Source organism: Phyllopteryx taeniolatus, chromosome 4, assembly GCF_024500385.1.
Source record: "Phyllopteryx taeniolatus isolate TA_2022b chromosome 4, UOR_Ptae_1.2, whole genome shotgun sequence".
NCBI lineage: Eukaryota > Metazoa > Chordata > Actinopteri > Syngnathiformes > Syngnathidae > Phyllopteryx > Phyllopteryx taeniolatus.
Window position 1 is genome coordinate 30,359,660 of NC_084505.1, and position 21,465 is coordinate 30,381,124.

A 21,465-nucleotide genomic window follows, 5' to 3' on the forward strand; every position below is an offset into this window, starting at 1 on the left:
GACCTTTAGCGCTGAATTATTTTCCAGCATAAGAAGACGCAAAATGAGGCGTAAGGTGCATCGCCCTCCATTGTGCTCTTCCTCCCGTACAGCAAAAAAATAAGATGACCTTTGTGATACTTTTTTGTTTGTCTTGTCGCAGTGCAAAAGCAGGGATGACAACTCTGGTTTCTGTTGTTTGCATTTTTATTTATTTTTAATTTTTTGAACATTTTTGTCACAATCAAGAACATAATGCAGAATTCATGACAGTGTGTTTAGTTGAACAGTGATATTATACATAAACAGTGCCCTCTGCCGGATATTTAACTAAACTTAGAGTGGACGACCCATATTCAACTTCAAACCCCAATTTTGATCTCAAGGTTATCCGCACAACTCATCTGATTACAAATTACAAATGATTTTCTTTATTAATAAAACATTGCACAAGAAAAAACAAAGTTTGCTTGTGCTATTTAGAGAGGATTTCAATTGGTAACATTCTCTTAGGTGTGCTATTTCTTATTTCTGTTTGACCTTTTTTCAAGTTATTCCAAACAGGAAGAAACAAAACAGGATTCTTGTTTTGTTTTGCAAAATGTATTTCTAGAGTGAACAATAAAGATGATTTCTACAGCTTTATGATCTGACCATGGTGGTTTCCTTTTCCCATGTTGTGTGAAATGACTGTTTTCATGTTGATTGACTCAGGGTCTGTTTTTAGGCAATAGTTTGTTTGTTGTTGTTGTTTTTTTTGTTTTTTTGTTTTTTGTCTGGGGTTTTGGGAATGTACAGCTAGTTTAAATTTTGATATTTGTGTTTGAGGGTTTTGAGAAAATGGGTTGAAGTTTGAAGATTTATTTGTATTTTTTTTTAGCGCTTGTGAAAAACTGTATTACAATTAATGATGAATAATAAACACTTCCCACAATGTCATCATCACAGGTAAACGGGGCAGATTTTATTCAGTCACAGTGGCAGGTAAATAAAACAAACAACACATCCTGTCTAATTATACAAGCGTGTCTCTCCACATGAACTAGGAAGTAAGGAAATTGCTTTTCCTGTCCCGCTGTGTTTCAAGCCAACTGATGCTACACAGAAACACTATCATAAAGTACAAATGTACAAAGAGATAAAGAAAAGAACTAAAGAGAGAGAGAGCGATTGAACGAGAGACATTTCTAATGGATGGGGTTTGTGAATGTGGAGTGGGAGTTCCATATTGGGGATCTGGAGGTGGTGTCTGCGCCCATGTCACCGCTGGCCCATTCCTGTACACACGCACATGCAAAATCAACGCAATCACGACACAAGCTGCGAGCGACCCAGCATGAAAGCATTTCCTGCAGCATAGCTTCAAGTTCATCTCTCTGTTTGGTAAACTCTCACAGGGTTTTTTTTTTTTCACTTTTGGATCTGGCATTTCTCCCTAAAGCAGCAATAGGTTATAGTTTGACATTAAAATTAAAAATAAACAGCTTGAAAGATGCTATGTGATCTGAGGGCGCACTGGCTGGTCAATGCCAAATAGCGTAATGGTGGACAAGTGCGGGCAGCACTCATGTTGGCGCTAGCATTGCAGCTAATCAGTGTTTGATCAGTGATGCACGGCACGCAAGACCTCTTACGTGGTGTTAATCATTAGGATGGAGGCTAATTACCTTCTCATCACATTGGAAGACCGCCACTGACTTCTCATCACAATCAATGTTCATGTCGTGTTAGCGCGAGCAACGGCGCTTAATCAGTGGATTAGCACGGATGCTAATCCAGCGACGCAAATGCTAGAAGTAGCAACGTGACAAGATTTCCCAAAACTGACAAGTCTGTCGAAATGTTGAGTCTGCTTGCAAAGTCAACCTGAGTACAACACGCAACCCAATTCTGAAAATCAGATGATGGTGTCATATCCTGTTTTGTTTTGCCCTCTGCTGGTTGTTGTTGTTTTTTCTTTGTGTTGCAGTTTCTTGGAGGTGATCGGTGGGCGGAGTCCCCCAGCCACGCACCTGCCACGCACCTGCCAGCCATCACCATCAGTGCGATTTTTAGACGCAGGGGAGGCAGGAGGAAATTGTCACTCGGCTGACAACTTTTAGTTTTAGTTGTCATGAAGGTTTTTAGAGGCGTTTGAAGTGTTTTTTGTAGACAGTTCCACAAAGATGGCTGCCACTTGTCACCTTTCCTACTCCCATGTTGTGTTAGCACTAGCATTAGCGTTAATCCACAAATAGGTAATATGAGAGGTCTTCCTTGTTTTGTTAGCGCTAGCATCAGTGCTAATCACCTCCTAACCACGTCAGGAAACCTCTCGTGCTGTGATAGCGCTAGCGCCGATGCTAATCACTTTCTCGCCACGATGGACGATCTCTGTTAGCGATAGCATTAGCGCTAAATTAGGGTTTGAACCGCTGCTAGAGCTGGCGCAACATGAAATACCGCTCATGTTGGGTTAGCGCTAGCAACGGTGCTAACCACCACCTCCATGTTGCAATACGAGAAGTGCTCAAAGGAATACCGGTAATTCAGTTCCACTCGACTGTGTTGACCTTGACTGTCAGATTGGTTTGCGTTATCCGCTGAGAGAGTTAACGCTGCAGAGTAAGTGACATAGTCTTATCTATATTTGTACAAAGGTTGACATAAACTAGTGGCAGATCATCTACAGCGGATAAATCATTGGAGGATATTTGTTGACTTTGGCAAGTGGAGTTATAGCTGATGAGTAATAATTACCTGGGAGGTAACGCTGGTACACCTGAGTGTTAGGTCTGCAAAAAAAAATACAAATAATAATAATTGTATATAATTATCACATTATCAATACAGCACTTTACTAGTTCAGTGTTTCCCAAGCTGTATTGAGCCAAGGCACATAGAAAAATGTCAAAAATGATACGCTGTATACTGAAATAACAATGATGTCGTCTGAATTTCCTAATGTTCTTACTCACTGTTCATGTCATGACTTCTGCTGTACAAATGGCAATAAAGTGGCTACAACTATGCACCTTCTGCCATCTAGTGGAAGAGCATTGCCTGTCACTATACACCATTGGCAAAGATAGATGAACAAAGATACATTAATTGTCATAAATGAATCATTTTCTGTCCAATGAAGTGAAATTGGAGATTTTTGCACGGTGGTTGGGAATCAGAGTCCTCGAGCATCAAATTTTGCCAAAGGAATTGGAACGAGCCTCACCAACAACATGGTCCTTGGTGTGAACGTGAGTCCAAAATTTTGCCTCCATCCTAAATAAAAAAAAAAACACTTTCTTTTTCTCCGATATTAATGACAACACAACACTACTGTGCTTGAATCAGTACCTTTTCTTCTTTTTGTCAGCTGCTGCTTTGACTTCAGGAAAAGAGAGCACATTTGAGGCTGTACAAATGCACAGAGGGACATATTTGTACGTACGAAGAGGTGGACTGGCGGAAATACCTCGTTTGTGCACCACCACCAGCAGTAGGCCAAGCGAGCAAAGGAAGAGCACGACAGCGGAAAAGGAGCCAAGTATAAGAGGCCAGTCTATAGCTGACACATCTGCACACATGGGACACACACACATGTATGAATGGAGCTATGTAAATGTCTTATTATTCCTATAACACTACCTGGTGTTGATGGAGGAGGAAGACCTGGGGGAAAAAAATCAAAAATGAGCGTTAGTCCATGCAAATCTCTGTTTAAATAAAAATTTAAAAAAAAAACAATCGCTCCATTTTCAGTTGCCCTCATCCTCATTAGGGTCACGGGTGAGCAGGAACCTAGCCCAGCTGACCTTTGGGATGGGCGGGGTCGGCTCCACCCTTGGACTGGTTGCCAGCCTATCTCAGGGCTTATTTTGTAATGGTCAATGCAACAAGCATGATTCTAGCTGGAAGAAATCACCTCTACGAGTTTTCCAACATATCCATCAATCTCTTTATCATGGTTTTAGCAATGGCAAAATACCATATTTTGGTATAATATCAGTCTGGACAGCACAGTGGTTGAGTGGTAAGTACATCTGCCTCACAGTTCTGAAGTTCGAGGTTTGAATCTCGGCTCAGGCCTTCCTGTATGAAATTATGCTTATTTTATACTCTGTTTTCTCTGGGTATTTTTTAATGGTTAAATACACTCTTTGAAAAAAAAAAAAAAAAAAGTTATGCGCCACAATGCCCTCTACTGAAACTGGTTAGGCACTGTTGCACTTGCTTGATGCAAAATGATCACGAAATGCAGAAGGGTTACGTTGGTCCACATAGCAGAGAAACCACTGGGCAAGTCTGGAGTAAGAGACGTCAGACAGACTTACACGAAAATAAAATAAAGGAGTCTAAAACAGCCTGATAACGATTATGATGACACACGTTCCTTTTGCAATTTAATAGCAGGTCTGTTACGTGTAAGACCAGCCGCACACCAAGCGAGGCGGCCAAAAGCGACTGAACTGGATAATTGCAACAACAACAAAAATGATATATAAAAAACGATAAGCGATAACAAATGAGAGAGTGTGGATATTTGGTGAGGCTTTTAGCAATGATCGATCGCCTCATTCACTGACTGCGCCCGTGCATTTGGTCCTTGGATTCATTCGAGACTCCGTTCCAGCACACCTTTAGATATTCAGCGCTTAATCGCTTGGTGTGCGGCGAAGAGTTTCCGACTGTATTTGATTGGATTTGATTTTTGCCGATTGTCCAGTTCAATCTCTTCCAGCCGCATCACTCGGCGTACCAGGGGCCTAAAGCTTCCATAGGTCGAAATGTGTGTGAATGTTTGTTGTCTATGCAGTATATGCCCTGCCAGCGGGTGGCGCCCTATTCAGCGTGTACTCCACCTCTTGCCCAAAGTCAGCCGGGGGATGCGCCAGTTTACCAGCAACCGTGATGAGGACGAGCGTTCTCCACAATCGATACCTTTGGAAACGGCCAGCGGGCGGCTGCGTTCAGAATTAGTCCATTTCCCTCCCAAGAGGACGCTGTACTGGCACTGGTACAAGGCCAACAGCGTGTCCTGCACTGGCACCGGGAAGGTGGTCTCATGGCTGGTGACCGGTACATGGTGACTGGCAACGGGAAGTCGACTGTCCGGCAGGTACAGTGTGAACACTGCACCGGGGTACGAAGGGGAGCCCGTACACAGCATATGCCACACTTGAGTGTGGTGTTGGAGAACCAGGGTGGGTACAGGCAGATAACCTGGGCACATATCCCAAAAGTAGACAATTACAATTACAAATACAAAATGGAAACCAAAAAAAATGAAAGCAGTGTTTTCTCAATTTTAAACATTTCCAGGGTATCTTGGTAACATACTTATGTATGACGTGCTTTCCCTAAATATCCTAAAAATTTAGAATTTTGTCGGGCTATTTTTTTGACCCTGACAGAAATCCGCAAAGTATCGATTCTGTATTTTCATTTATAGAGGCAGCACTTCGTCACCAAGCTGTCGAATTGCACATTGTCAATTAGTGTGTGGATCTGCGCATGTGGGGCATGCAGCACATACATCGCCATGGAAGCCACGGTTAGATTGTTGGATGGACAGATTGGATGGCCAAAGGGCGTGCATAGAAAATAAAAAAGGCAAAGTTTGGTTTTTACATTGAATTAAATTCGGATTAAAATATGGACAGTTGAATAATTGTATGGCGGACAGCTGGTCAGCGAATTGGACAGACGGACGGGTTGGTGAATGGACGAAGTGCAAAAAAAAAATGATTCTATATTCATTATATAAATGCAGCCCTATGGGGGGCACAAGTCAGTGCAAACTGTAGGCCGGTCCCAAGCCCGGATAAATGCAGAGGGTTGCGTCAGGAAGGGCATCCGGCTTAAAACCTTGCCAAACAAATATGAGCGTTCATCCAAAGAATTCCATACCGGATCGGTCGTGGCCCGGGTTAACAACGTCCGCCACCGGCGCCGTCAACCTCATTATATTCATTATATACTGATTAACATGGATAGACAGACGGTGTCTATTACCTTTCACCGTGATTTGAATCTTGTTGCTGACAGTCGAATTGACTACGTCCTCTCCACTAGTCAGGTGGTAGAAGCAGGCGTACTCGCCGCCCTCTCCCTGGCTCAAAGGCCCCACGCTGAACACTCCCTCTTGGTATTCCAAGTTTGACACCCGGGTGTCGTGATGCTGACTGATCACGGACTCCCCCCCCGAGGCTGCCCTCAGCAAACTGAAGGCGCTCGGTTTGTAGGCGGACCGAAGAGCCGGCACAGAACAGCGGAAGTACAACGTGTCGCCACGTTCGACCATCCCGCTGGGGGGCTCCACTGATAAGATTGGAGGTGGCAGGGTGGGTACAGCCAGAGTGGGGGCAACATCTGGAGAGACAAGGCAAGACGCACTATATGAACAGCAGTCAAGGGCCCAACATCTTAACCAATGAATTAATCAGTTGTTGGGTTTATTTGTTCCCCCTGAATCTTCATTTTTCATCTCACTAAGGTAAAATCCTCATTATGGGTTGTGGGGGAACTGCAGCCTGTCCCTGGTGACGTACTGTAGGGCAAGAGGTGGGCTACACCCTGGACCGATCAACAGCCAATCACAGTAATCAATGAATCTTTCAATATCCTTGTTTTATGGGATGGAAGAAGCTCACTCTGAATGTTCTGGACTACTGTTTCCAAACCAGCCAGAAACGGCACCAGGCCACTTCCTGTTTAGTCACTTGGCAACCAGCAGCAAATTACGGTCAAGATGGCGTCATGCGGCCTGCTGTCCTTCGCCACCGTGCTCCCTACGGAAAATTAGGTTCCCCAATTTGTGAGAACAATTTGCATTCGAGCGGCACGGTGGCCGACTGGTTAGAGCGTCAGCCTCACAGTTATGAGGTGCGGGGTTCAATCCCCGTCCCCGCCTGTGTGGAGTTTGCATGTTCTCCCCGTGCCTGCGTGGGTTTTCTCCGGGCACTCCGGTTTCCTCCCACATCCCAAAAAACATGCATGAATTGGAGACTCTAAATTGCCCGTAGGCATGACTGTGAGTGCAAATGGTTGTTTGTTCCTATGTGCCCTGCGATTGGCTGGCAACCAGTTCAGGGTGTACCCCGCCTCCTGCCCGATGACAGCTGGGATAGGCTCCAGCACGCCTGCGACCCTAGTGAGGAGAAGCGGCTCAGAAAATGGATGGATGGATGAATTTGCATTCGGTCGGCATTGACAGCACATAAAAGACACACCCTAAGGAATAACGAATTTCATATAGTCCTTATAGTGTATCGTTGCTGAGCGTATCCTGCCGCGGTTTACCGCAGTTGTCGGCCAAACCTCCCGCTGTAACTGTCTGCAGCGTGCATTGTGTTTGATGTTGAGTGGGCGGGAGCTTTCAATATGAGATGCAGGATGTAACACCCACATCACACACACACACACACACACACACACAGATTGAGCAGAGCACAATGAGACAACACAGGGAGCACCTGCATGCAACAGCAGCGGATGGGAGTGTTTATTATTTCATGCCACATGTACCAGTAAAATCAGTGCAGATTGATTTTCTTCTTTTTTATCTATACAGTATATAAAGTCACGCGGTGGCCTGTTTGACTTTCTTATTGCATATAAGTGGAGTCGCACTTACCTGTTGGATGTTGTATGGGCAAATAGGGACTGACAGCACTGTAGAGGCCTTGCTGGTTCTTATACATACAGCAGAATAGTTCAGGTTGTGTTGCCTCTGAGCGTTGGACGGTGAAGAGGACCTCCTCAGTGGGGGACAGCTCCATTGAGTCCACCTGAAGGAATGATGAACACGCGCAATCAAGTAGACACACACACACACACAACACCTTCGACCCCCAAAACAGACCTCCTGTCTGAATCTGAACAGTCTGAAGAGAACCCCGCGGTGGCCTCCTGAGGCCCGGCAAACCAGGACCACCGAGTCCCTGGACCACGAACGGATCAGGAGTTTAGGTGCCGGCAGATTGAGAGGAGACGTGGAAGCCCAAAGTGTTTCTAGGCAAATGAAGTGGACATTACACAACAGGAATCAGTTCCCCTTTGAGATGAAGCAACAGTGCAGCCATCGCAACATGTAAACACACCGATAAGCGGTAGGAAATAATGGACGGGCTTGGAGCTGGACCGTGTTGCTTACCCCATAGTTGTAAAGAAGTTAGTAGCAGCGTTTGTATCCAAAGTGATTGTCCACTTCGCATCTTTAAATGACACAAGAAGAAGAGCGGCTGGTCGAAGTTGACTCCAGTAAAACCTGGTCTCTCTCTCTCTCTCCCTCCCCCCCCTCTCTCTTCCTCTCTCTGCTTTCTTAATGCATATGACATCCTCCTTAAGTCATGTGCAGTGTTGTGATGGAGGGGGCTGAACCTGTAAACACTTCCTTTTGTGTGGAGTCCGCCGGTCGGATGCATGATATAATCAGAATAAATAGCAGGCCCACTGTCGTCTTTTCTTTTGTCCGTTAAATCGCATTGTTTCTTCAGCCGGTGGCGATGTTTCATCAGGGGCAATGGCGGCAGTGCCTCGCCCGGTCCAGAAGGTGGTGTTTCTGTCCATATATACTTAAAATAATTCACTTGTATAAATGTATAAATGTTTTAGTCTAATTTTGTCTGACGATGTTCCTGCCGCCGTTTCTATTCCTGGTGTGGGGCAGCACGAACCATGTCCTTTATAGTCCCTATAAAGTGAAAATGACAGCATGAGAATGAGAGAAGTGTTGTTAACAACCCTGACAAATTGGAATGATTAAAAAAAATGGACAAGTATGGGAAATGAGACTTCAAAATTCGGAAAAATCTAGCCGTTGTCTCCCCTCTCAAATGCTGCGGTCGTGTCCGCAAACCACACCCCACTCAACTGTCAATCAAATACTGCTATGTCTGCAACGAGCTACACGCAGCATTACGGGAGGTCCTGTTGTGATCACGTGACCATAGTGAGCCAATCAAACCGTTTGTTTACCGGAACAGATTTGCAGGATTAACACAGGAAGACGTGGCTTGTTGCAAAGTTCAGAAAAGAGAGAATAATTTTTTAAAGAATGAATGGCTCGACAAGTACTTTTCCATTCTTCCTGAAGCTGGCTCATATCAGACTGTTGTGGCTCATATGTTGCTCATATGCCCCGCGGCTATAACAGAAAGCGGGAACTCGCAAGACAACCGAACTGAGCCCGATACAGCAGAGCTATGCAACCGAAGAGCAAAATGAATCTTTCCTCCGGGTAGCACGGAAACGCGTTTAGTGATCTTTTGGTCGTAAAAGAATGTGCCAATACAGCTGCCAAGACGTTACTTGTGGGTAAACATCACTTTTTTACTTCACAAGAACCTGTTCTGATTTACTTCAAAGTTATTAAAAAAAAAAAAAAAAAAGCTTATTTTGCCTGTTCAGTGTTATTTGAAACTTGGGCTTGAGATGACTGTGGTGCTTCAAATTGTTTTCTTCTTCTTTTTTTTTTTTTTTTTTGAGTTGCAGGCATCAAAATACAATTAGTGAAATGTAGACCTGACATGTTTGTGCCTGTTGAATGCGAACTCTTTGAAGAGTTTGGTTGTGTGTTCAAAAAGCACTTTGCATTTCTGTGTTTTGGGGAATACGTTTATGCATTGTTGTCCATTAGTAGGATCCAAATAGTTCTATTTATGGAACAAGCAGATAGTTTTTGGACGGAAATCAAAACATTGTTTTTGCAAAACCGCAAATGTTGTGGAAAGGAAATGTGCCTGGTGCCATTTCGATATTGTTTGACGTAGCGGCGCAGTGTTGACTGGTTAGCACATCCGCCTCACAATTCAGAGGTCACCGGTTCAAATTGACCCTCCGACCTCACCTCTGTGGAGTTTGCATGTTCTGCCCCGTGCCTGAGTGGCTTTTCTCCGGCTACTCTGGTTTCCTCCCACATTCCAAAAACAAGCATGGTGGATTAATTGAAAACACAAAATTGTCCTCCGCTGTGAGTGTGAATGCTTGTTTGTCGATATGTCCCCTAGCTCTCTCCTCCACCCGTAACCCGAATGAGGACAAGCGCTATCTAAAATAGATGGATTTGTACCAAATGAGCGTCTGGTGAATGTTGTTTATAGATGATCCGATAACCCTTCATGTAACCTAAATAACCGTCGGGATACGAATGTCTTTCAGCATCCCCCGCACGGCTTGAGCTGTCTCCTTGCATGTCGCGCTTCACGTGACACCCACACACTGCTGCTTGGCTTTGCAGTGTCGTGTGCAACAGCAGTCGGCCTACCAATGTGCAGGGCACTGATTAGTTGCAAGGGAAGCTTGCCACCAACCTGGGAAATGGCTGCACAGTATATATGCGCTTGTACAGTGTCACTGTAAAGTCCAGCATGTTGACAGGATTTCTTTCAGTGCATCTAATTTGACTGTAACTTTCACATGCGTATAACGTTCAATCAACCGGTAAATATTAAAACATAAAAACACACTTGACAAGCTCATGAAAGCTAGCCTGTTGGTGGTAAACCCAAGATGCTAACATAACACACTATGTCGTGACTCGTCACACAATGCTCCGTTCGTGTCAAACTGCACAAACAGAAGATGACACAAGTCCCAGAAGATCCAAATCAAAGCCCTTTGTTCGCCAGCTCTGGCCAAAAGGACGTTCATCATAGATTCATAGAAGCATCACTTCTCATTTAGCCGCATGACTCCTGGTGATCCTCGGCCGAACACGTGTAGATGCTAGCTGAAATTAGATCTAGTGAGGCGACACTGCGCAATCGTTTGTAGGCCATCATTTGCTGGAAGATTTCAATTTTAAAGGAGACCTGTTTTGCAATTTTTCACAATTTAAAATAGCTCCCAGGAGTCTTTAAAAAAATAAAATAAAAACAAATGTCTCTGACCTTTGGTAAAATACACAAAGGATGAAGAATTACAGAACACTTAAGATCCAGTTCATGCCATTCTGGGTGGTGGTTCAGTCTCATGCAAATGCAGAGTAGCATAGGGCTTTTGTTACCATGACGACCGGGGCAGCGCTAGGGCATTGCGACGAAGTGAGCGGCTACTCAGAGTTGTCAAGTTAGTGACTTTTTGGACCCCCTCTAGCAATTCTTTCATTTAAAATGTGAGCAATCTAGCGGCTTTTTATTGCGTTATTGGAGACTTCTGGAGGAGATGTTAACCGCGCTGTCCAGACTGCAAATGAATGAAGCCACCACTGGCTAATTTACCCATATACACCCCACTAGGTTGTTGAATTTCACACTTGATGCCTGGCCAGGCACAGCTGACAACCAACTATTAAAACAATTAAAAAGTCAATTTTCTATCATAGATCTCCTTTAAGGCATTCAATTTTAGAGGTTCCATGTTTAGGTTTTTGGTTTTATTTCTTAAAAATTCTTTAAAAGATGAATGGACTGTATTGAGTAATTTGCTGCATGAACCATGCACGCCATTAAATGGGTGACTCCAGCCGCCTCACACTGCTCTCCTTTTTTTGTAACCTTCACTGCGGCCCTTAACTCATTCACTGCCAGCCTTCCCAGTTAACATGGATATTTGACTTCTAAAGCCATAAATGGCAGTGAATGTGTTAAAGGTCTTAAAATAATTGAACGATACTCTGGAGCATATCTCTATGTGACCCATTTACAAGCTCCAAGGGAGTGAAGTGACCCATTTTGATCGCAGACAGTATTGTTCAGGCAAACTGCCAAGGCAAGCGTCGGGACACACCAGGCGTTTTCTAACCTGGGAAAAGGCTCTTTTCATTGGAGTCACAGGCCTCTTCTAAAATTAGCATTGTTAAATGGGAAGTATTGCTAAAACAATGATGCATAATTCAGATTGTGAGCACAAGGAGGCAGAAACCTCTTTCTGTACTGTGCGAATGATAGCGGAGCAGCTGCAAAATCAGAAATGTGTATATATATATATATATATATATATATGTATGTATATGTATCCATCCATCCATTTTCTGAGCCGCTTCTCCTCACTAGGGTCGCGGGCGTGCTGGAGCCAATCCCAGCTATCATCGGGCAGGAGGCGGGGTACACCCTGAACTGGTTGCCAGCCAATCACAGGGCACATACAAACAAACAACCATTCACATTCATGCCTACGGGCAATTTTAGAGTCTCCAATGAATGCATGTTTTTGGGATGTGGGAGGAAACCGGAGTGCCCGGAGAAAACCCACGCAGGCACGGGGAGAACATGCAAACTCCACACAGGCGGGGCCGGGGATTGAACCCCAGTCCTCAGAACTGTGAGGCAGACGCTCGAACCAGTCGCTCACCGTGCCATATATATATATATATATATATATATATATATATATATATATACAGTCATGGCTAAAAATATTGCCACAACTGTATCAAAAGACACATGCTTTTTTTTTTCTGACTGTCTGACATGAAATCAGATTTTTTTTTTTCCTCATTTAGGTCAATTCGGATTATCAAAATTATTTCTATTTGCTAAATGCCAGAATAATCAGAATAATGAGTGGGGGGTTTTCAACAAATACAGTGGGTACAGAAAGTATTCAGACCCCCTTAAAATTTTCACTCTATTGTTATATTGCAGCCATTTGGTAAAATCATTTTTTCCCACATTAATGTACACACAGCACCCCATATTAACAGAATATTCTGGGCAGATTTATTTAAAAAGAAAAACTGAGATATCACACAGCCATAAGTATTCAGACCCTTTGCTCAGTATTTAGTAGAAGCACCCCTTTGAGCTAATACAGTCATGAGTCTTTTTGGGAATGATGCAACAAGTTTTTCACACCTGGATTTGGGGATCATCTGCCATTCCTCCTTGCAGATCCAGTTCTGTCAGGTTGGATGGTGAACGTTGGTGGGCAGCATTTTCAGGTCTTTCCAGAGATGCTCAATTGGGTTTAAGTCAGGGCCCTGGCTGGTCCATTCAAAAACAGTCACGGGGTTGTTCTGAAGCCACTTCTTCTGTATTTTAGCTGTGTGCTTAGGGTCATTGTCTTTTTGGAAGGTGAACCTTCGGCCCAGTCTGAGGTTCCGAACACTTTGGAGAAGGTTTTCGTCCAGGATATCCCTGTACTTGGCCGCATTCATGTTTTCTTTGATTACAACCAGTCTCCTTGTCCCTGCAGCTGAAAAACACCCCCACAGAACCTTGGCCAGATCTGTGCCTTGCCACAATTCAGTCCCTGAGCTCTTCAGGCGGTTCCTTTGACCTCATGATTATCATTTGCTCTGACATGCACTGTGAGCTGTAAGGTCTTATATAGACAGGGGTGTGGCTTTCCTAATCAAGTCCAATCAGTATCATCAAACACAGCTGGACTCCAATGAAGGTGGAGAACCATCTCAAGGATGATCAGAAGAAATGGACAGCACCCGAGTTCAATACGAGTGTCACAGCAAAGGGTCTGAATACTTATGGCTGTGTGATATTTCAGTTTTTGTTTTTTAATAAATCTGCAAAAATGTCAACAATTCTGTTTTTGTTTTCTGTCAATATGGGCGGGTGCTGTGTGTAAAAAAATAAACTTAAATGATTTTAACAAACGGCTGCAATATAACAAAGAGTGAAAAATGTAATGGGCTCTGAAAACCTTCCGTACCCACTGTACACATTAAATAGACAGTTATGGTTAAAAACACGGCGGCACGGTGGGCGACTGGTTAGAGCGTCAGCCTCACAGTTCTGAGGACCCGGGTTCAATCCCCGGCCCCGCCTGTGTGGAGTTTGGATGTTCTCCCCGTGCCTGCGTGGGTTTTCTCCGGGCACTCCGGTTTCCTCCCACATCCCAAAAACATGCATTAATTGGAGACTCTAAAATTGCCCGTAGGCATGAGTGTGAATGGTTGTTTGTTTGTATGTGCCCTGCGATTGGCTGGCAACCAGTTCAGGGTGTACCCCGCCTCCTGCCCGATGACAGCTGGGATAGGCTCCAGCACGCCCGCGACCCTAGTGAGGAGAAGCGGCTCAGAAAATGGATGGATGGAGGGTTAAAAACACTGGCACCCAGGGATGCCAATGTATTTAACCATGACTGTGTTCTATTCTATATCCTCCGCAAAAGCAAAAAAAAGACTAATATTGCAGCTTAGTGAGTCATTTAGTTGTGAATGTGAAGCTTTTCTTCGTGTTTCATGATTGTCTGTGTTCTGCTATTACATACTTTATTCAAATCTTCAGTATTGGTTAAAGGCCGAATGTGCACGACGCATAAACACACACAGGTGCATGGTAGCAAAGCGGACGCAGATACTTCCTGTGTTATAACTAACACATTAGTTTGTGTCATAACAGAAACAAATTGAGGTGAAGCTACTCATTCAGAATCCCGTAAATGCATATACGGTTGGCAATTTGTTTGGACCCCGACTGCCATGACAGGTAGACACAAATATACGTGCATGAGCAATACATGCATTTCCCGCACGCTCTTAGTTGTTGTTATTGCAAGTGTGTTAATACACAAGACAATGATGAAATACATTGCCAGAAAGTGTTGGTGTCCACAAGGAAGTCAACAGCTCTTTCAAGTTCAGAAGCCAATTTTCACCGCAAGAATGGAAGTGGAAATAATTGCAAGTCGTTGCAGGTCAACTTTTCAGTTGTCGTACAAGTGTAAAATAAGTTGCTAATTTTCGATACTCTTAACGTATCTGTTAAAGACCCTGTAAAATGCCTGTGAATATTTTCATTCATCGAGGTCATTTCATTCTCCCAGCATTTAATCGACCGCAACTGGACTGTTCTGATTGTCTTACCGCGGATGGTGTCATTCTTTTGGAATGCAAAGAAGGAAAGTCGTTCGGATGCCTGCCAAAGAGGCCACCGTCCGAACAACGAGAGTCGTTAGGTGGACACCCTCTCATGTCAATGAGGTCGTTTCCACCTAATGACTCGGATGACTCTCAAAGTGCAGATATTCTGCCATTCCCAACGCCTTCGTTAGCCTCTGACCGATCGTCTGAGTCCAACCAGGTCAGTTTATCCTCCGACGTGGACTGAGGCCAACCGGGACACAGGATGAAGGGATGAACACCAAGGGACCTGGCAGGAATAATAAGGTGTTTATTAACACTTCAGTGCAGCTAAAGATCACCGTGCAAATGTGTGGCCTATAAATCACTGTGCTGCCTCCATTTCCTCGTGAACTGGAGTATATCTGTAACAATGCCGTTTGTTGCATGTATAGCAAAAAGGGCCACATATGCACATATGCATGATCATATTGGGATTCACTTCTTGTCATTAAGGGAAAATATTAGATATAATATATAACATTGCACAACTTTGTTTGCATTTTATTGATATTTTTTATCAGCGCATGCGTTGTACTGTACTAACACTACTGCCCACAAGGGGACAGTGTGTTGCTACAAACCTTCTCCAAACAGAGCCACTCATATTTACCTTTGATTTAAAAAATATATATTTTTTTTTAAATCACGATGTATCAGTGGGGCCTATAATCTGTAAATATATTTTGATTTGTATGAAAAGCGCCTAGTTTTGTAACGTTTTGTTATGGCATTACGTGCCTGCAATGTTAAAGGTTTTCACTGGTGCATGATGCGTATTATAATTGAGTTTCACATAACACATTAGATTCCACAACGCTTACAAAGAGCTGTAAGAGGCAGATTGTGCTCTCATAATGAAGTGCCACTCTGTAGGAAGTGTTTTTGTTTGTTCGTTTGTTTGTTTGCTTCCTAAATAAAGGGAGTAGTTAAGTGATGAAGAAAACTGAAGGTCGGTTTGGTAGCATTGTTTCCCTGGTGAGTTGTGTTTATTTGTGTTTTCTCAGGCTGTTTCTTGTACAAATGGATATTGGGTCCTTTCCTCAAGTCATGAATGTCCTCCATTCGTAACAAAAATGAATCAATGTGAGTTTTGATGAAGCTCTTTGCGTCATTTGAGTGTCAAATGTTGTAGCGAGACACGTTTAGTGAAGTTAAGTGGCTTTTTTTTTTTTACTACCGCTGGTGCCGTATAACTTTCGGGAGAGAAGTGCTCTTGAAATATTCACTGTGGGTGAAATACAACACTGTCACTACCTGCTTTGCCTCTTGACTTACAACAAGATGCTGTTCTCTTTTTGTGGACATGTTGTTCCACTTTACTAGGAAAATATCTTCTGCTCGATTTGAAGCCCCCCCCAGCTACGGGTTATTTTATGAGAGCTCTTGCTGTTTATGTGTCTTAGACAGATTCAAAAATGTGACGGAAACTGGATTTGATCCCATAATTTGGGAGAGGGAGTCTCCCTTCCAGTCAGTTTTTTTTCATGGTGTGATTCAGAAGGATGGCTCAGTTCTTTAAATGCAATCAGCTGTCGAAACATTTTTCAAACAAACCTTTAACAGGCCGTGTAGTGGCTTTTTTTCCTTGAGTGTTAAATGTGTATGAAAATAATAACAAGAGCGAGGGAGGAAGGAGACTATGTAAAGAGGCCTTGCAGAAAAGCCGCATGAGGAACTTTCCAGCGCTATTACAAAGCATTTGACCGATAGCACCACTGACATGCGTGGAAATGTCATGTGACGTGATGCCAGGCTGTGAAGCATCTGGACCGATGGGATGTGATAGCACGTGATGATCTGTCTTTTCGATTGCCTCATTTTCGATTCATCACCGGGCGGTGTGCAATTGTGTCAAGGCCACTAACGACACGGGCCTTTCACAGCTACTCCGGTTAATGTCGCTTTGCAATTGAATTCGAGAGAACTCTCATCAGCTGCCGCAGCGCTGTATGAGTTGTAAAGTGTGACAAACCTCCAAGTACCCCCGTTGGAAATGCTAATCGTAAGTAACAAACATGTTAGTTGCATTGCAGTATGTACTGCAATAGGCCAGTAGCCAAAAATCATTTGGAATTCATCAAAATTTGTTTGTTTTATTTTATTGATGGTGCATTGACTCGAAAGAGGATATGGAGCACGTGAGCGAAAGATGATTCGGATTCTGAGACGAGGATGACGACAAGAGAAAGACAGAAAGGTGGCAGATATAAAATGAACCAAGTGGAAAGACAAGACCTCGGAGGGGGATGATAACGAGATGTGAAGAGTGAATGAATGTTTGGAAAATGAACGTGATAAGGCCACCTGATGGAAGGCAGCTCATCTGCAAAGAGACAGACCGGGAACAAAGAAGAAGAATCTCAAAAGACAACAAATGGATGAAAAGAACGACACAGTCTGATGAAACAAAATGTACGTTTAATTGATTAATGGCCGAGTCACTGTGCCTGAAGTTGTTGCTGACCGGGCCAATTAGTGCAGTAAACTCTTCAAACCCAAACGGGATAGCAAACAAAATCCGTCCCAGAAGGCTGGTCAACCTCCAATTTTACAAACAAGAAGCAGCGAATAGAAATCGGGAAAAAATTCTATTTCAGACACAAAATGTTATTAACTGTACACGACAGGCAATCTTTCAGTAACATTTGAACACGTTCTAACTTCCATACAAAAAGTAGGCAAGTCAACTCCATGCATTGTGCATGCATTGTGGTGAACAAAGATTAAAGCTTATCGCTGAGTTGTCAGTGGACAATACGCTATTCTTTTATTGGTGTTTTATTTAGCATATAATTTCTCTGTACCCACTATGTTGGTGCGCCGGTTGTGTTTGAATGTTACTTAATGGTTTATACCGCAGCATTGATGCTTATTTTGTTAGCCCGTCTATGGCATATTTTATTTTATTAAGACTCAATTGAGAATGTATTTAAACAATGGTTTAAATGTTTTATTTCCTAAATGCTGTTTGGGCGCGTTTAGTGTCAGAAATAAGCATCAACAAGTCGTCACTGAAAACATTACAGCAGATAGAAGTCCAGTTTAGAACTATTTCTCAATCAAATTGTGCTGCAATTCTTCAACAGGTTGCTTGTTATTTATTTGGAAGAGAAGCAATGTCATATTTTTTCTGGCGTCAGTGTGCAGTTTTGATCAAATTTTGGAAGCGTCCGGCAAATACACACTCGCACACACACACAGACACACACACACATACACACGGTTTGAAGCGGAGGCAAAGCCCTGCAGAGCGCCACCAATGATAGTCAAGGACACCGCCGCCAAGCTGGCATGATTATCCTGTAACTATTGAGTTATAGGGGACGACTGCTAATGAACACAAACATCACTCATTCACCACGGGATGTCCTCCACCCGTACACCCGTTGGAGAACACACATTCATTTCCCTCGGAATTCATATCATTCACGACCACATGAGTACACTCGTGGGTTATTTTTCTACGAATAAAATGTTATCGGGCTCAGTTCTGTTTCTGAGCACGGCAGAGATGTGCTGCAATATTGAACAGCTCCTGAAATCTTTGTCATCGCTACATCTATTATGCAGTTTCTTACACCACATAAAAGGCACACTGCAGGCTTGAGGGAGTGTTTTGCCAATTTAGCTGGTGTAGTTTACATGACCTCAGCCTGACTTTGAGCACTGTGTCTTTTTTATTGTGTGTGTGTGTTGCCACAGGTCTAGACCGTCTGTTGCAAAGGTCATACCCCCTGCCTGGAGCATCTGCATGGATGGCATGCAGCACAGGCCGTCACACACACACACATTGGCTCAGATTCACCCTTGAAATCCAGATTCCTTCTTCACGTTGACAGTAGCAAACGACTAACGAATCAGAATTCCGAATCAAATGTTTACTCCTGATACTATTGCCAAATAAACGTCATTGTCCAACAAATTAAAAATCAAATTAGATTAATTTTTTTAAAACTACCTGTTGAACCTTGAAAGGGAATACGCTGGCATGTTTTGGCTCCCGCTTCTTCCTCTGGAAAAGTTTTGCTTTTTAGTTTAAAATGGCTTACTTTAACCAGGATACCTGGCCGTAGCATGGCCAAAAGGTAGAACCCGGGTTGGTTTAACGCCTGGTTAGCTCCTTTCCACGACTATCTGTGCGTCGGACACCTCGTTAAGCGGATATATTTCCATCCGTGATCTATGACCCACGGCAAGAGCGAACTACAACTGTGCACATGCGCAGAAACTACACACAGTAAGTCAAATGGCGTCAGTCATAAACACAGGCTAAAAATTGTTTACATTTTTTTTTTATTTTTTTTTTTTAGGTAAATGCAGCCTGCAAGTGGAAATTTGCCTTTCTATTATGTTTCAGTGCATTGCATGTCCAGTCTATAAGGGTTTTTTATGATGGTGACAGTTTGGTCCTGAAATAAAATGTAGTCCCTTTAAATGTTTCATTCATTCTAAATTTGAACAAATTGGAGGTCAACCTGAGTCTGAGTCCTTAAATATAGAAATATAAGTTCATGACCAAATATATTGTGTACATTTACTGCTATGGTATGTATCTTTCTTTTTTACGTCGAAACTTTGCTCTGTACGCCGCGCAAAGATGAATTTGATCATGAATGTAAATGTCAAAGATCTGCAACACAGGAAACTCCTGTGTTTCGTCAACAATGTCACAACAAAGTGATGTGAACAAGGCCGACTGTCCGAGTTGAATGTCCTGGAGAGTGCTTTTGTTTTCTGTGATCCAGATCAACAACTCCTTTCGTGGCCCAGTGTGCTTCGCCCTCCATCAGGCCAGTTCGCACCGATTGTTGCATTGTTTTGAGTCGGGCTCACGTGCCACCCACAAGAACCGCTTCATAGTGAAAAGGAAAGCCTCTCATTCGCAACAACCAGTACGCAAGCTCATAGCAAGCAGCAGTAGTAGGTGGCTTTCGATTGATTCTTCTTTTTTTCAACGGTATTGTCTGGGGTGATATTGAATCGTCTGTGGGTTGTACCTTGAATTACCTGCAAATACCTTCCCCTAATCTTTTTTTCCCAGTGTCACTGTGGCCATTTGTGACCAGTCAGTGTAGTGACATTGTGTTCTAGTTGTTTTCGTCTTTGGAGGAGGTGTGGACATGCAGGACCTATAAATGTGATGATGCTAATGGACTGAAACAATTGTGATGGATTGAAGTGGACAACTTTACAGGCTTGTGAGCACTGATTGGATTGTCTACACATAAACTAAATGAATGCACTTTATGTCATTTAGTACGTTTGAACTCGCTCATTGACATTCTGACGCGTTCTGGACAATAATCAATAAATTGACAAATGTGTTGGTGTTCCCTGCAAGCAAGTTTAACCTTGTCAACTGTTTCATTCATGAGGAAATGATCTATTCTGTATATTCCGTAACATTGCTCTCTGGTAATTGCATAGATTACTTATCCTCAATTCACATTAGACACTGCAAATATGTCAATCTATTTATGTTGGATTGTCTACTACGCACAATGATATATTGTTACGTGGGTCACAAAGTGCCCAATTGGGTTTGAGGAAACTGATGCTATTCATGTACACCCTTATTGTAATGCAGCGCACACTCAATGTCAAAGGATTCCCATTTTTATTGTGCGAATACGCACCTTTTTTTTTTTGTGTATAGCAGCAGACTCACACTCTTGGCCCAAATAAGCGACCTACAAACTCATTGCTGTTTAAAGTGTATCCATTTTGCACTGTTCCATCTCTCCCCGCCTCTCCGCTCTCTACATCATTCGTCTTGCTGCATTGCGAACAGCAGCAGCGGGTGGAGAATCCCGTTAGTGCTGTCTCAGCTGAACTTTGTCAACTCCAATCATTTGAGTTTCCTCGCTGTCACAGCTCACTTTTTTTTTTTTTTTTTTTTTTTTTTTTTTTTTTTTTATCTCCAAGGGGGAATCGCTGCATTCTTTTCAATGCAAAACCTTCAACAGATGCGGTCCCCTCTACGCTCTGCTTGGTGTGTCAGTGTCACACAGACCTGATTAGAATTGCAAATGGGTGCCTTTGCAAAGGGAAAGGAGCAGGTCATCCAACAAACAGCACATAAACACATAACTACAAGCCACTGGTTTATAATTGCTATTATCACTGACCTGTTTGGAGAAATGAGACCAACTCTTGTGCCCGTTTTGCGTTATTATGCAGTGCCACTGAAATCAGGTCAACTCAGTTGCTGCATGAGAAGATGTATTGCAGCTAAACTGAGGTTCATTGTGTTAATGAAGCGATTACCAATGTGGAACTCGTGGTTTGGGCCTTCAGTTTGTTATTTTACTTGTTTACTTTTTTGTGTTGTTGCGTTATAGCAAACTTTGAATCAGTTCGATAACATGCTGTAGGTGGACAGCCCTAGATAATGAAAGGTAGCCATGACATGTCCCTTTTGAGCTGCGCGCCTACGGCAATGCAAAGCTAGGAGGGTAAAAGTTGTCAGAGCATTCCATATGTGCGGACGGCAAGAAATGTCAGTACATTGTGCTGCATATCGTTGCACGACAAGCGAGTAACCTTTCACAGGTAAATAAAATAAAAAAAATTTGGGTGCTTGTTTTGTATTGTATTGATAGCCCAATGCTTTGGCGTTGACAAAAAAACTAAACTTGGTGAAAATCAGTTGAGAAATGAGCACGTTACGACTTCATTTCAATGTCCATCCGTTGCCTTTGATG

The 21,465-nt window shown here is 43.2% G+C and overlaps 1 protein-coding gene and 1 long non-coding RNA gene across 3 annotated transcripts; one reads left to right on the forward strand and one right to left on the reverse strand.

The window, feature by feature from the left end:
* Positions 1 to 824: 824 nt before the first annotated feature.
* LOC133477142 (uncharacterized) lies at positions 825 to 14,859 on the reverse strand. 2 transcript variants are annotated; one of them, XM_061771561.1, is made up of 12 exons: positions 14,723 to 14,854; positions 8,111 to 8,650; positions 7,820 to 7,968; positions 7,592 to 7,745; positions 5,971 to 6,327; positions 4,897 to 5,178; positions 3,604 to 3,627; positions 3,431 to 3,532; positions 3,313 to 3,343; positions 3,188 to 3,237; positions 2,719 to 2,753; positions 825 to 1,256 (listed from the first exon to the last, which is right to left on the reverse strand). In XM_061771561.1, exons 2-12 carry the CDS (start codon positions 8,469 to 8,471, stop codon positions 1,167 to 1,169), a joined length of 1,635 nt encoding a protein of 544 aa, XP_061627545.1. In that variant the 5' UTR covers positions 8,472 to 8,650; positions 14,723 to 14,854; the 3' UTR covers positions 825 to 1,166. The 2 variants fall into 2 exon arrangements, with proteins under 2 accessions (XP_061627545.1, XP_061627544.1); XM_061771560.1 differs by having other exon boundaries at positions 3,313 to 3,532; positions 14,723 to 14,859.
* On the forward strand, positions 1,893 to 3,470 carry LOC133477143 (uncharacterized). The gene is made up of 3 exons (XR_009788247.1): positions 1,893 to 2,583; positions 3,104 to 3,212; positions 3,332 to 3,470. It is a non-coding gene; the product is annotated as an uncharacterized LOC133477143 (long non-coding RNA).
* Positions 14,860 to 21,465: the final 6,606 nt, after the last annotated feature.